At 40.2% G+C, this 16,606-nt stretch overlaps 1 protein-coding gene across 2 annotated transcripts in view; it reads left to right on the top strand.

The window, feature by feature from the left end:
* LOC148348261 (cadherin-10-like) overlaps nucleotides 1-16,606 on the top strand; it is a 48,325-nt gene extending 31,719 nt beyond the window's left edge. For both annotated transcript variants that reach the window (XM_088321920.1, XM_088321921.1), the window contains exons 4-12: nucleotides 1,416-1,535; nucleotides 1,611-1,778; nucleotides 3,156-3,337; nucleotides 6,738-6,991; nucleotides 7,066-7,202; nucleotides 8,772-8,893; nucleotides 9,970-10,078; nucleotides 11,432-11,683; nucleotides 13,877-16,606. In XM_088321920.1, coding sequence (XP_088178046.1) covers nucleotides 1,416-1,535; nucleotides 1,611-1,778; nucleotides 3,156-3,337; nucleotides 6,738-6,991; nucleotides 7,066-7,202; nucleotides 8,772-8,893; nucleotides 9,970-10,078; nucleotides 11,432-11,683; nucleotides 13,877-14,367 — 1,835 coding nt within the window. In that variant the 3' untranslated portion in view covers nucleotides 14,368-16,606. The remainder of the gene's footprint in view (nucleotides 1-1,415; nucleotides 1,536-1,610; nucleotides 1,779-3,155; nucleotides 3,338-6,737; nucleotides 6,992-7,065; nucleotides 7,203-8,771; nucleotides 8,894-9,969; nucleotides 10,079-11,431; nucleotides 11,684-13,876) is intronic.

Raw genomic sequence — 16,606 nt, 5'->3', positions numbered from 1 at the left:
ATCTGAGTTTCATTTCTGTTGCATCCAATACCGAGCAAATATTGGGCGGATCAATGATTGCACCAGTACGGAAATAAATGACCATAAAACATTGTGTATAACGCTCAACCAAACCCCAAAAGCTTTTTGGGGTGTGAAAAAAAACCATTGTGTTCAGACAAATAAAAACATGGGATAAGCCCGGGGGGTCGGGAACCCGCGGCTAAGGAGATGCACGCGGCGCTTTAGCGCTGCTCAGCGGCTCCCTGGAGATTTTCCCAATATGTTTACACATTGAAAAATAATGGAGTAGTACAACGTTTTTATTTTAACATGCTTCCTGTGAGACAAATATGACACAAAATATCATTTTCCGATGCTGTAAAACTGTTTAAAATAAATAATACATTTCTACTTGTTCTGTGCATCTCCTTTCTGCTCGTCTCCCTCTCTCCTGTCTTTTTTGTGTTGGAGTCGAGCAGAGCGCAAACTTTGCTCCTTTAAAGGGTCACACTTTAACTCAAGCTTGCTACAGCCCTAGTTTCAACACAGTCACATTAAAACAAAAATGGCATCAAAAATTGTATTTCTTTGTTGCATTTCTTTATTTTATGGAAGCAATATACTCGGGGCGGCAGTCGCTCAGGAGGTAGAGCGCTCGTCTTTGGATCAAAGGATCCCAGTTTGAATCCCAGCTTGTCCGTGTTACATGTCGAAGTGTCCTTGGGTAAGACACTGAACCCTTAATACCCCCAATAAGCAGGTTAGTGTCTTACATGGCTGCAATACAAGGCCGCTATTGGGAAATGTGAAGCACACTGTAAAGCGCTTTGGGAAGTCATTGACTTGAAAAGCGTTATATAAATGCAGATCATTTCATTTCATTTCATAATTAATCAATATTACAATGAAGTTAAAGTTGCGATGCTATCCTTAAAACAGAGTTCTTGTCGGGATATTCTGCAATCCGACTTAATCATTTTGACGTGTGCTAAATATAGCTAATACTTATGTGTTGCATTCAAGGCTGACTTAAGTTTTTTTTTTTTTGTTTTTTTTTTATCGTGTTTTTTGCAGCTCCATACATTGTTTTGTCCAATGTTGTTTTTTAACATTTTGGGTTTACAACCTTTGGTATGAGCATAAAACAAGGCTTTTTTAAATATTATTTTTGTGCAGCCTGATACCAAACAAACCAGAGCCCCATTTCAAAATCAATTCATAAATAATTTGAATATTAATACAAATGTATACAAATTGCAAAGTATTTTACCAGACAAAAAGCATGAAATAGGTCACAAAAGCAAAGGTCACTACTAAAACCTGGTGCATAATGCCTCCTAAATGTTGAGTTATTTATTTAGGTTAAAAAATGTGATTTATACACAAATAAAAATAGTATTTCTAAGTATTTAATTGCAATCCCAACCCCACAGGGACATCTGTTGTCACGGTGACGGCTACCGACGCGGACGACGCCACGTATGGCAATAGCGCTAAGCTAGTCTACAGCATCCTGCAGGGACAGCCATACTTCTCTGTCGACTCAGAGAATGGTACCCTCTTGAACGGCTCTTAAATACACTAACCTAATTAAGGGAAAGACCATTCCGACTTTTTTTTTTTTTTAGGTACCATTAAGACGGCGCTACCCGGCATGGACCGGGAGCTCAAGGAAAACTACCAGGTTGTGATCCAGGCAAAGGACATGGCAGGACAGATGGGTGGCCTCTCAGGGACTACAACCGTTAGCATTAGCCTCTCTGACGTCAATGACAGTCCACCTCGCTTTGCTAACCGTGAGTAGCCATTTTTTCCATGTAAATATTGTGAAACAATGAACTATAGCATGGTATAATCAGTTGTTTTGCAATTTTACCCTTGTCCTGTTAAAAGTATATACATTAGACCTGCAGAATACAACATAAATCAGTTTTAAAGGTGGGGGTTGTGAAGTGAAATAGCCATATAAGGAGGTAATGAAACCAATGCTAATTAGCCAGCGCTGTCCGATCCCCATTTGTATGCCTTATTTGTATGCCTTAATCATTTTAAGCTTTGTTTCCATGGTTATCAACTTCTTGCTTATCCCTTTATCATCACTGCAGGTCTCAGGACCCGTAGCTAAGCATATTTAGGATAATTCCTGCTAATTTAATCTTTCTTTAGCATTACTGCTATCAAAACAAATCCCAATTTGTCTTTATATATTTGATATGCCTTTTTTTCTGCAACATATTCAGGGGAAATTGTGGGAGGTCCGATAGCCAAGAACAAGTGTGCCCGTTCCTTTAGCATCTCTGCATATCTGAAGACCTTCAGCTAACCAAACTCAAGTTGCTAGATTATTTTTAGTACTTGCGTGTTGGTATGGACTTAAGCCTTTGTTCTAGCAAAACAAAGCACATTTTGTCTTATACATCAGACATTTGTCATTTCATAAGCCAATTAATTAATTATTTTAAGAGAAAGGGAACATTGTGGGTGATGCAATATAAATATAATAGCACTTTTGCTTCTTTCTTTAGCATCACTGCAATAGCGAGAAAATCAAAATCAAGCCTGTTACATGTAATTTCAAAAAACGGTGATTGTATCCTTTGTCTGGCAATCACTGCGTTTGCTTCGTCCCTTATCACTGTGTCTCACGGCCAACAGCTAAACAAAATCAAGCTTACTACATTGTAAAACACAAAACAAAAACAAAAAGACATGGCAGAGTGTAAAGACAGAATAAACAATGATCCAATTTAAATGAATATTGGTATTTTTTTCTGCCAATTCTTTTTTTTATAGAGCAATCGAGAGAAAAAGATAATTTCGGGGGATATGCGAGACAATAGCATTTTTGCTTTTACCTTTAGCATCACTGAAAGTTTTGCGACCCATAGTGAATAATTACAGTATTTTTGCTTAAAAACGTAACTGGGTTTGAATTTTATGCTTTTGAGAAGTCCAAATAATTTATTGTTGATGTGGTTTGCTGGGCAAATTGTCATAATGAGGGGCCACACGGTATAGGGTAAATGTGGTAGGATGTGATTGCTGAATCCCGGGGGTCTACTGTCTTCTGTTTTCTCGAGGTCACGTAAAAATACCAGAAACTTCCTTTTACTTCTTTCCTTTTCATTACCAAGCTCAATGTTTTTCAGATTTTGATGGTGACTCTGTTTCAGATTCGTTCCGCATCAGCGCGTCGGAATCGAGCCAGCTGGGCGAGGCGTTAGGCCGTATTAAAGCCGAAGACCCCGACTTGGGACGCAACGCCCAGATGGAGTATAGCGTTGTGGGGGGCCACGAACAATTTGCAATCGTCACCGATAAGGAAACCCAGGAGGGCGTCGTTGTCATCAAAAAGGTACATTACACGTGGGAAATCTCTCGAAACATTAATAATTAAAGAAGCTGGATAGAATTTGGAGCATTGTTACTCTTTGCTGCCATCTCCTGGCTTATGTAATCATTGAAGCCTTAGTCAGTTCATTCATGATGTGCGTGCAAGTGCGTGCATTTCTTAGAGTGTTTGAATAAACTCTTCTTTTATCATTATTGTTTGGGTTGGTTTTTACACCGTATTCGAAACAGGTCTTTTCATACGTTTAACATTTTCATGCTACACTAACAAATGCAAACAAAACTACTCTCCAGCACTCTTCCCCAGCCCCTATTCCTCGAAACCTAGTGAGTTCCGCCCCAAACAGCTCGGCTTAAAGTAAATTGCCCATTTTACGCAATGTTGCTTTAGCCCTTGTCAAAGTAATCTATCTTTTTTTTCCCAAGTAGAAGCAGCACCAGTTAATGTCAGTCTCCATGACTCAACTATAAGAAAGACACAAAACATGGCATCCATGGGAGATTTTCAAGGCCAAAAACACAGCTGTCACAAAATAACACATAGTCGTCTCACATCTGCCAAAAAGCATCTTGATTATCCTCAGGACTAATAAAAAATATTCTGTTGACTGATGAGTTATAAATTGAACATTTTGGAAGGCGTGCAGCCCATTACATCTGGCGTAAAGAGGCACAGCATTTGAAGAAAAGAACATGATGCCAACAGTAAAACATGGCGGTGGCAGTTTGATTATCTGGGCCTACTTTGCTGCCTCAGGACCAGGACAACTTGCTGTGGTTGACGGATTAATGCATTCCGGTGTTTACCAGGAGAGCCCGAAGAAAAACGTCCGGCCATCAGTTCGTGCCCTCAATCTCAAGCGCTCTTTGATCATGCAGCAGGACAACAATCTGAAAGCGACCAGCAAGTCCATCTCTGAATCGCTCCCAAAAAATAAAAATAAATGAAGGTTCTGGGGTGGCCAAGTCAAAATCTGGATTTAAGTCCAATGGAGATTTAGTGGTTGTGACCTTAAATGGGCAGTCCGTGTTAGAAAACTGTTAGGAATTAAATATACTAAAATGTATTGTTTACTTAATTGTTCGAATTAGTTATCTGACTCCATTAACCAAACACCACCTAACAATGCATGCTTGTTTCTTTTTGTGAAAAGACGGACAAGAGACCGGCATTTCCACACGGGGCAGATTTATTTTCTTAAAGTATTTAACTAAGTGTACTCCATTGAATTAGAGGAATTAGTGTCGCTCTTCGTCGAGCCTCCTTTCTCGTTCTCCCTCGGTCTTCTCCCTTTCTCGATCTTCTGAAGTCCTTCTCTCGACCCACGTCTCTCCCAAGCTGCCGTGCCGGCTCCTCCCATGGGCGGGCCATGTGGGCTCCACCTCGTCGCCTCGATGTCCGGACCCTTGCATCACGAAGGCCCCTCTTGCGCCCGGAAGCGCTGATTATCATATCAGCCCTTGTCTCAGTTCCCGTTGTTTCTGTAAACATCATTCTTCACATTTGTATTTGATCGTACTAAATCCCTTGTAGTCAAATATATAAAATCCTTCAAAACCCTCCAATATGGTAGAATTTAAACAATTTTGCAAAGTAGAGTGGGTCAAAATTCCTCTACAGCATTGTGAAAGACTCATTGCCAATTATCAAAAGGATTTATTTCTATTCTCTCTGCCAAAAGTGGCCTAGCTCGGTCAGGGGGCAATTACTTTTTCACATAGTGCAAGATCGGTTTTGATTTTTCGTGCATTAATATTTGGTAGCTAAACTGGATTATATTTTATAATGTGAGCCATCTATAGAAACAGATGCTAATAAGATTGAAACACAACTTTTTTATTATTATTTTTTTTTTTTGCAACCGAATATAGACGTTAGCTGTAATAGCAACTCTAAAAGAGAAAGAAGAAAATAACGTTATTTCCCGTGACGACATGACTTTTACCGCTTGTTTACTGTCGTTTGAGTATCCTGGCACAACGCGATCTGTAACCGTAGGTGATTAGACGCGTTAAACCCCACAAACCGATCTCCTATATTCATGTTTTTCACGAATCCCCAAGCACTGCCCGACTTTTCTGCTTTTTGAATTCCTGGATGGATGAAAGCGAGCGTGTGGAGAGTTTTTCATTGAACCCAATTTTGATCGCGTTTCACGGGAAGTCTGAAAAAAACGATCCCGCTGGATTGGATTAGAGCGCCGTCTGATGACATTCATTCATAACAGAAAGAGGATTCAAACTACGCTACGCTAGTTCTAGAGTCTTTGAAATAAGGCTACAAAAGCAATTTTGCCTGAAAACCTGACCCAGGCACTGGATTATGAAAGCAAGCGGGACTACGAATGATCATCACAAGCTTTGTTCCCATGGTTATCATGTTTTTGCATCTCCCTTTAGCATCACTTCAAGTCAATAGTGAATTCAAACAGTACAACAAAACATGGTATTGCAACGGCGATTATTCCTGAAGCACATGAGATTCCTGACTAAATGAAGCGGGAGAAAGGAATTGTGGGAGCTAATTCTGCCGATAGCATATGGGCATTGTCATGAAGCTATGACTAAACCAAGGACTAAAACCAGCTAAAAAGTAATTTTGACCCAAAACATGACCCAAGTTTTTACCCAAGATCTTCTCAAACCCTTTGGTCCTCAGGAGATGGAGTACAAACGCAAACACTATTAAGAGTTCTGAGTAGAAGTGATCATCAGAGCTTTGTTTCTATGGTCATCGTGTTTTTGCTTCTCCCTTAAGCATTACCTCAAGCCTTGTAGATCAAGTACAGGTTAAAAGATGCACTATTGTATTGAAAACTTGCAAATTTTGAATTTCATTAGTTTTTGGACATGCACAATTGTTTGTTGGTGATGTCTTGTGGTGGACAAAATGCCAGAAAGAGGGGGAGTGATTACTAGAACTGGCTACAAAAAAAATGATCCAAAACCTGAAGATCTTACGGTCCTCGGGCTCTGGATTACTAAAGTGAGCGGGACCACAAGTGATCATCGCAAGCTTCCTCTCCATGGTTATCTTGTTTTACTTTTCCCTTTAGCATTTCTGAAATACTTAGGAGCCATAACCAATACATACAGGACAAACAAATACTTAATATGTTTTTTGAGATGTAGGAAATACTTTGCCATTGATCCATTTTGTAAGAAAAATGCCACAAGGATGGGGAGCGACAACTAAAACCGGCTCGAAAACTGATCTTGCCCCAAAACCCAAGATCCTCAGGTTGGTCCTCAGGTTCTGGATCATGACTACAAGTTCTCGGTAAAAGTGATCATCACAGCTTTGTTTCCATGGTTATCATGTTTTTCCTTTTACCTTTAGCATGACAGTAACTGGCTGAAAAATCTTGAACCCAAACTTGACCCAAGATCTTCTTGATCCTCAGGCTCTGGATTTCGAGAGCAAACGTGACTATGAGTTCCGTGTGGAGGTGAGGAACACCTTCTTGGATGCCAGGTACATCCAAGGTCTGCACTTCAAGGACTTCGCCACAGTCAAGGTATCAGTGGAGGATGTTGACGAACCCCCGGTCTTTGGCCGGGAACCTTACGTCATCGAAGTCCACGAAGACACGGCCGCCGGCAGTTTGGTGGGCGTAGTCTCGGCCCGGGATCCAGATGCCGAAAACAAGATGGTCAAGTAAGGAGTGTGGTCTCGAAATCAAGTACAGGTCTTCAAGTTTTTGCAGTCCTGATGCGATTTTTGTGGTGCAGATACTCCATAGATCGTCACACAGACCTGGAGAGACTCTTCAATATTGATTCGTCCAACGGGACCATCACCACCAGGAAAGCTCTAGACAGAGAAATGTCCAAATGGCACAACATCTCCGTCATGGCTTCCGAAATAAGTACGGCATTCGATCGTGTGCAACACGCACACCCTATTTTAGTCTCCTATTTTTCTTAAAAAAAAAGGTTAATTTTAATTTATGCCTCTGACATTATGTGGATCCTCCTTGTGAGCATGCTGTGGCCACTGGGGGGCTGTACACTGAAAAGACTGTATTCATTTATGTGTAAGGTGCACTTGTGCAAAATGCACACCCATTTTTAGTCCCTCATTTGATATAAGAAAATTGCTTTCCCTTTTATTCACTATTATGCTCCCTCTGGCAATCAAGCTGTAACCACTGGGGGGAAGTATACTTATAACCCTCAAATTGAACAATTTTCGAATGAAATAACAGAAAAATAAATACTGTATTTTTATGTGTTTAACACACAATCATGTATAAAGCATACCCTATTTAATCTCCCATTCTACTTTAAAAACGCTTTCCCTGTTAAGCAAAGTTTAGGAAATTGTGCTTCCCACCACCCCTTGGCTCCCACTGAAAATACTCAAGCTAAAAAAAATGGAGAAAAAAAAATCCAGATAAACAAAAACACTATATTATTGTGTATAACACACACTCGTGTATAACGTGAACCCCATTTTAGTAACCCATTTTTCGGGGTGCCGTACAATAAGAACCCTGAGGTGGAAAATGTTGATAAGAAAGAAAAATGAGTACCATATGTATTTGTATATACAAGGTACTTGTGTATAATGTACACCCCATTTTAGTCCTTTATTTAGAAAATGCTTTCCTTTTTTATCAATTTCAAGGCATTTTCCTGCTCCTCTTGGTAAGCAGGCTGTAGCCACTGGGGCGGCGGTGCACTGCATCCACCCGTTACTTCCATTGACCAAATGTTTTCCTTGACACTTAAATTTATAATCTTATTCAATCATACACAACACATAAGGAGTTTTTGCTATGCACTTCTCTAATTATTTATATCTATTGGGCACTGGCGTTTCTTTTTATTTTTTCGGATTAAAAATAAGTATAAAATGTCGTTTCAATTCTTCACAGATAAAACGAAGCATATAAGTGAAGAACGTTAACTAAGTGGGGTCATGATAAAAATAATGTTTTGACAACAGAAACTGTTAACACAATACCAACAAAAAAATTACAATTTATTTTTTTAATGTCCTTTAAATTCATGTTCATCATGAAATGCACCAAAGCGTTGTAACCCTCATTGTACTTTGTGGTGTTTATTTAAATATTTCAACACAACTTTCTGTTTTCTCCATTCCATAACATTGTCTCTGGTACAGGGAGTAAAAATGTTTTTGATAATATAACATAAAATGCCTTTTCATATCTATATTATCATCTGTATTACTTATGGTCAAGTGGTCAGGTTTCGGGACTCTAACCACTGCGACCCAGGTTCGATTACCATTGCATCCAATGTTTTGTAATTGTGGCCAGTGATATTTTCCGACTGATTAATCATTGCATGAATACAATAATATACTACCGTAAAACGTGCACCCAAACTGAGTTCTGTTTTAGATTTTTTTTAAATGTGCGTTACACATGTACTTCAAATCCTGACTAGAGTTCTGGTTCTGTCTCTAGACAACCCCCGTCAAGTGTCCCGTGTCCCGGTTTTCATCAAGGTCCTGGACGTCAACGACAACGCCCCGGAGTTCGCAATGTCCTACGACACTTTTGTTTGTGAGAACGTCAAAGCTGGTCAGGTATGTAAAATTGTAGAAAACTTCAGAAATTCTACCCCTCAATACAGTAGACCCCAGGATAAGGCATGAATCAATTCTAAGGTGGGAATTTTAAGCGCAAGCAAAACTAAGCTCATTTTGTCATTACTCTTGCCACATATTCATTTATAAAGCAAGAAAACGACTAGAGAAAAAGAGAGCATTGACGAGGTAGTTGAACCAAAAACCTTCTTTATAATAGCAAGCTTTATGTCCATGGTTATTATTATTTGTTTTTGGTTTAGATCTTAGCATCACTGCATGTCTATGGACCGGTAGTTAAACAAATTATACTTTGTTACATAAAAAAGTACTTTGGAAAAAAAAAAGGAAAACATTACTATGTCTTAAGCAAGACAAATCCTGCTAATTCCTCGCTAATTATCACGTGCAATATAGATGACATTTAGCTTTATATTTGTCATTTTTCTTGCCTCTTTCTCATTAATAAAACACCTGAATGACAAAAGACACAGGTAACATTTTGAAAGGTAGTGAGCCAATAGCATATCGGCACTTGATTAGTATTTTTTTAATAATGGCATCGTGTCCATGGTTATCATGTTTTTGATTTTTCCTTTAGCATCAATGCAAACTGTTTGACCCATTGCGTATAAATACAGAACAAAAATATTCAGCATCATATTGCTGATAACTGAATGAAGAATAAGGCATGGTGGAAAGGAGTTTGGCCATTAGCATTTTGGCATTTTCGTGATGCTGTGACGCAAACCAAAAGAAGACCAGCATTTGATATGCTGTCGACCAATAGCAGACAGGCATCTTAATTAAGTTAGAGTTGTATACGTCTTAGGGCGCGCAAAATTATTTGTCGCTGACATTGTATAGTGGGGAAAATACCATGAAGAGGGGAATGCATGGATGGGATAACTGCAGCTTGCGTCCTATATGCGGTCCGTTAGGCTTTTCTCATCTGGCCCACCAAACAAAAGTGATACAAATATCAAAAAAGTAAAAAAAGTATACTAATTAAAATGTTGTAAAACTATTGTCCCTGGTGTCCCTCATTTATTTTTCTTAATCTTTTTGGTGCCCAGTTAATCCAGACCATCAGCGCGGTGGACACGGACGAGCCGCTAGTCGGACACAAATTCGTCTTCAATATCAAGACGGACAATCCAAACTTCACAATTGTTGACCAGCAAGGTCAGTTTAACGTTTGAGTTTATCCTCCAGGAAAGAAAAACATGAGAAGGTCTTGGATACGATTGTTCTGCTTTTTCACATTAAAAAGTGTTCTCTTTTTACCATAGGACACATGCACAAAATATTGCATAGGATGCCAGGGTTGTTGTTTTTTATCATTATGCACTGTTTACAACATGGTCACAATTGGCCAATCAGGTTGTGGTTCTTTGATTTTCACACTCTTTAGCGCTAATCTGCCTTTTGTAACGTTAGATATTTAATAAAGAGAAAGGCCTCAGGGAAGAACCGGTTAATTTGTTTGCATCCTGAAGATTTTTTTGTACTGTCCTCTCCTTGCGAGCTCAAAATTAATTAATGTCTACTAACATTATTTTAAGTGTATGTTAAACTATTAACTTAACAATTGGTCCTTCAAGCGGGATTTTGTACATCTTAGTGTCACGGGTGCCCATGGCGCCCAATTGGCCCCGCCTGTGTGGCTGCAGCTGCAGCTCGTTGACAGATTGGCTTCCCTTTAGTGCTCTCACTCACCCTTTGTCAGTCTGTCAGCGAACCTCTGCACCCACATGACGTTGGTTTTGACTCTGTCCGGTCTCTTGCTTGTGTTTCCGGTCCGGTATCGTTCCGTGTGTTTTGTCCTGTTTAATATCGATCTCCAGTTTCAATCCCAGCTTGTTCGGTTTGTTATCGATCTCCAGTGTCTGGTATTGATCCCGTCTATCTTGTCCTGCCTGTTAATGGACTCCAGTCTCCAATGCCTGATATCTATCTCGTCTGTCCCATCCTGTCCGGTATCGACCCCATCTGTCCGATATCTGCTCGTGCAATTGCTATCGATCTCGTCGGCCTCTGGCTTCCTGTCATTCCATTCCTCTAGCTTCCTGTCATTAGACTGCTGCCTTACGTCTTCTGCCCAACGATCGGCTAATCACCGGCGTTTTGGGTTAACGCATTTGGGTCATCATCCTGTTCCGGTTCTTGACACTCAAAGGTTATTTGTAAAAACCTCTCTTGTACTCCTTGCAAGTTCAACATTCATTGATGTCTTCTCTCCTTATTTTAAGTATTTGTAAATGTACTTCCTAAATAATTTTGCATAATCCTCTCATGTTCTCTTTGCAGGCTTAAAGTTCATTAATGTTTCCGTTTAACTATAAACTCAACAATTCCTTTCTAGCTCAAAGTTAATTGATGTATTCTCTCGTAATTTTAAGTGTTAAACTATAAACTTAACAACTAATCGTACGAGCTGAATATTGTAAATTGCCATAGTTTTGTACAGTTCTTTTCTGTTCATCTATTTTAAGATTCTACTAAAGTCTAAACTTACTAGTTGTCTTCTTCACGCAGACAACACGGCAAACATTTTGACGAGACGCGGTGGATTCAGCCGTCGGCAGATGAGCGTCTACTTTGTTCCTGTTGTGATCTCTGACAACGACTACCCGGTCCAGAGCAGCACCAGCACCCTTCTTGTTCGGGTCTGTGCCTGCGACCGACGAGGGAACATGCAGTCCTGCAACCCTGAAGTTCTCCCCTTCTCAGATGGTCTCACCACAGGAGCTCTGGTGGCCATCTTGCTCTGCGTCCTCATCCTGCTCAGTGAGTTAATTTGTCGTCACCGCCAACACCGCTGATGGGTAACACCTCACGGTTCAATGACCTGAAACTTGCTTTTCTGATCTTTGCTGCTCAAGGGGTCTAAGATCACCTTGAACTGTTTTGTTTTAAGTGTCCCATTGTTGCCTCAAAGAGGTTTTGGCGTGCCCACGATTGAATTAAATTGTTGGAGCATCGATCTTCTCACCCAGGAAAATAATCCTTGTGTCCATATTGTGTCACTTCTGTCACGTCCCATATCGGCGGGAAAAGATCACAAGGCACCACTCAAACATCCACCTCGCAGGACCTGCCACTACCCACATTGTAATTAGCAGCCAGACGGGAGGTTAGCTAGCAGCCGCGCCGCCCGCAGTCAGTACAGAAAAGGTGAAGGACTTATACACCCTCAACATTCAGTGTTTTTTTTCCGCTAACTGTTGTCAAAATACTGAAGAGGATTTAAGTGTGTGTGTGCCGGCTAGCACGACAAAAAAGTCTGTGTGGCGTATGAGTCATTGGAGGGGAAAGAAAGAAAGGAAAAAGCTCTCTTGCGGATTCTTTAGTAAAAGGAAGAGAAAGCCTGAAGGAAAGCTGAGTGGCAGTTAATGCATTTTGGCTGATGGCTAGCTTGCGTCATGTTAGCATGTATTTCACCTTTACTTCCAAGCACACGGTGGAGTACCAACTATTATGAGGGTCTTTTTACTACAAATATGTATCAAATATAAATAAAATATACTAAGAAAATCCATGACTAGTTCTATCATAAAACCAACTGACGAGTTTATTTTAAAAAAAGCATTATCAATAAACTGATTACATATTGAGTCATGTATGCTTGTCGTAAGACTGAAAAAAAATATTTTAAAATAATAGAAATACATATTAAAACATATGTAACTATTTAAAATGAATGTGAGCCCTATTTTTACTGAAATACCGGTTAACTGCATTAGCAAATAGTATCACTTTTGTGGCGAGCTTGGCTCTAGTCGCTGCTATCACTTAAGTGGTTAATCAGTAATAATTTTGCAGATAAAGCATTAACATAAGACTAACTTTTTTTTTCTGTAGCATCTTTTTCCGTTTTGTATTTCTTGTGTTAGCATGTGAACATTAGCTCAAAGTAAGCTAGCACAGGGGTCAGAAATACAAAGGTTTAATTTTAAACTATTTCCCAAATTTACCCTACAAACTCTTGTCTCTTATTGTGCAATGCCCTGAAAAATAAATCAAATTTTTAAAGAAACATAAAAAAGTGAAGTGTCTTTTTGGTTTTAGCATGTCAACATCAGCTTAAATTAAGCTAGCACCCGACAGTGTCACACATGAGCCTTAAAATTAAATGACTTATTTTTGCAGATTTTTGGGGGGAATTTGGGTTGATTAGACAAGCTACGAGGTCGCAACTCTAATGGCCGAGCACTGAAAACATTTTATGGAGGGCGACTTCACTAAAGGCTGTTCAAAGAATGCCAGGCTGAATACTCGGCCCTCAAATATTTTCAGCATACCAAATCTGGCCTACTTTATGAAAAGGTTGGAAACCCCTTACCTACTAGGTACAATACTGTACTTCGATATGACGTCACTACCGACTGAGAGTATACGACTCTAACAAAATTACAACTATTAATCTCCAGAAGAAAAAAAAAATAGAATACATAGTTGTAGTTGAATAAATTGTCTATTTTGTCATGGAAGGGATTCTCCTTTCAGAGTGGGAAAGCGATTTAGAGAGCAGCTGGCTTGCTACCCACTAGCATCAGGTAACAGGTAGCGTGCTGCTTGCAATCTTTGCCTCACCTTTATTTGTTAGTGCTGTTAAAACTTGCCTGTGATTGGCTGGCACCCTTAAAATGTGAATTATGTCTATTCTAGTACACCTAACGATCAATTAAAAAAAGGGGCAGAAAACACAACCATGGAACCATGAATCCTTTAAAAAATGGCAGCGTCTTGCAAGTACACAATTGCATTAATTCACATCATAATACCAATTTGATTTCAATAACTGACCTGAGCTTGAATCTTTCTTGGCACCGACAATTTTTCAGCTTAAAATGAACAAACCATGACATTTTTTGTTTGGTCTGCAAATTATTTGGCAAACATTTTCTGCTTTAGAAACTTCAAAAATTGAGGCGCTTGCTGCCCTTGGTCTATACAATTACCTATGTGTTTTTTTTACAGTGATCGTGGTCCTGTTCGGTGCCCTCAAGAGGCAGCGTAAAAAAGAGCCTCTGATCATATCCAAAGACGACATTCGGGACAATGTGGTGAGCTACAACGACGAAGGAGGCGGTGAGGAGGACACGCAAGCTTTCGACATCGGTACACTACGCAATCCTGAAGTCATTGAGGCCAACAACTTCCGACGGGACATTGTCCCAGAGACGCTCTTTTCCTTCCGGAGGACATCCCCTGTCAAGGACAACGCCGACGTCCGAGACTTCATCAATGGCCGCTTGCGTGAAAACGACGCTGACCCGACGGCGCCCCCTTACGACTCGCTCGCTACATACGCTTACGAGGGCGGCGCATCGCCGGCGCAGTCGCTCAGTTCGATCGGCTCGGCCGCTACCGAAGGCGACCAGGAGTACGATTACCTCAGCGGATGGGGGCCGGCCTTCCAAAAGCTGGCCGACATGTATGTGGGGAGGGGCCCCGACCGAGAGGCTTAGACGGCCTGTTGTAATAGCGCTCCTAAAATTTGGCAAAATCGAATCTTTCCCCATTGGCGGACAGTTTAGGTATCGTTTTTCTTGTGCTTTATCGGCTATGATCGCCTCTGCAACCTAGCTAGAATGGCTATTTGATGTGTCTAGCTGTCTACGCTATGGTAGATACGCTAAAATCAACCATTGACATCCATAGAAGTCCTTGACAGCATGGCTAGAACGAACCTCAGACTTGCAGCCCAGCTCAAATGAATCATTGACATCTATAGCCGTCTATAGTATCCTTTCTAAAATCAAACATTGACAGCCTATAGATGTCTCTGATTGCCTAACTATGATGGATCTTTGACATTACAGTCACTAAAATAACACTTTGAAATGTATAGCCGTCTTTGGCAGCATAACCAGAATAAATCTCTGATGTGTATAGCAGTCTATGGCAGCCTGGCTCAAACTAATGGATGTCTATAGACGTCTCTGACAGCCAAGCTAGAAAGGATCCTTTACTTATACAACCAGGGGGACTACTACTCTGCATACAATCAAATCTTTCCCTATTAGTAGACAATTTGGGTATCGCTTTTCTTGTGCTTTGACGGCTATGATTTTGTCTGGCTGCCGAGCTAGAATTGATCTTTGACTTTTTAGCTGTCTATGGTAGCCTCGCTAATATAAACCTTTGATATCTGAAGATGTCTGTGGCTTTGATATTAGTTATGGCAGCCTGGCTCTAATACATAATTGACGTCGAATGATTTCTATAGCTGTTCCTGGCATATTAGCCCGAATGGATTCTTCGCATGTATAGTTGTCACTGGCAGCCTAGCTATAATGGATATTTGTCGTCTATAGCTATATCTGGCAGTCTACTTACAAATGATTTTTGACTTATATAGCTCTTTATAGTAGCCTCACTAAAATCTACTGTTGTTACTGATGGAACTTTGATTTGTACATCATTCTATGGCTGCCTAGCTCAAATCAATCATAGACCTGTATAGCCGTCTCTGGCAACTTGATTAGAATGGCTCATTGATATGTATAGTCTTCCCTGATATAATAGCTATAACGGATCGTTGATGTCTATAGCTGTCTTCAGCAGCCTAGCCAGAATGGATCTTTGATTCTTATCACCATCTATGGTAGCCTTGCTAAATCAACCTTTGATGTATATAGCCGTCTCTAACAGCCTAGCTCTAAAGGATCTTTGACGTGTATAGCCGTCTCAGACAGCCTTGCTCGAACGGATCTTTGAGGTGTAAAGTTTTCACTGGCAGCCTAGCTCGAACAAATTATTGACCATTATAGCCTTTTCCGGCAGCCTAGATCAAGTGGGACCCTGGCATAGTCATCTTTGGCAGCCCAGCTAGTCTGAATCGTCATGTATAGTCATCATTAGAGGCTGCCTAAAATAAATAATTGACTTATAGAGCCGTCTCTGACAGTCTAGCTATAAAGGATCGCAAAATAAAATACTTTCGACGTTTAAACTCATCTGTGGCATTCTAGCTAGAATGGATTATTAGCGTATCTAGCCGTCTATGGCAGGCTGGTAATAATAAATCTATGACATGTAGAGTCAGCCATGTTGCTAAAATCAACCTTTGACGTATGTATCGGTCTTTAACAGCCAAGGTAAAATCAATCTTAGATGTTGATTGAAATCTTTGGCAGCAAATGAGTGAAGTCCTTTTTTTGCAAGAAAAATTAGCCAGATTTTCCGCCAACGGGAAACGATTTCATTCTTTGCAGCGTGCAAATTAGCAAAATATCAGCCTACCTTCAGTATGTATCAAGCTAATTCCACGATGTATTTCTGCGTGAGGCGCAAGCTAGGGCGCTGGTCCACTACCCGTCCTTTCGACTCTCAAAGTTGCACACAAACGAAGGCCAACAGGGATCCCAAGACCAGTTTTTGGTGATACTGGAAAAATATGCCTTCTGACTTTTTTGTGAACGTGGAAATGTGTTTTGTAAACGAGCACTAGCAGTATTGTATAACTTCAATGTTTAACGATTGTGTCGCTCCGCGAAAAAAGAACAAAAAACAAAAATGTACGTGTTTTTCAACGTGGGATATAATCTTATTTGTGTGACGAGTGGTTTTGTCATTTCATCACGTAGGCGTCACGTGTACCGCGTAGGAAAGTTCACGCTGCCGGAATTGCCGACTCGTATTGTTTTATATTTATATTTTTATATTTATTTTTGGAATAAAAGATTGAAAAAAAGGTGCGTTTTG

The sequence above is a fragment of the Urocampus carinirostris genome, chromosome 18 (assembly GCF_059441175.1).
Source record: "Urocampus carinirostris isolate Australia breed hairy pipefish chromosome 18, RoL_Ucar_1.0, whole genome shotgun sequence".
Classification (NCBI taxonomy): Eukaryota; Metazoa; Chordata; class Actinopteri; order Syngnathiformes; family Syngnathidae; genus Urocampus; species Urocampus carinirostris.
This window is presented reverse-complemented; position numbering and strand designations above follow the sequence as displayed.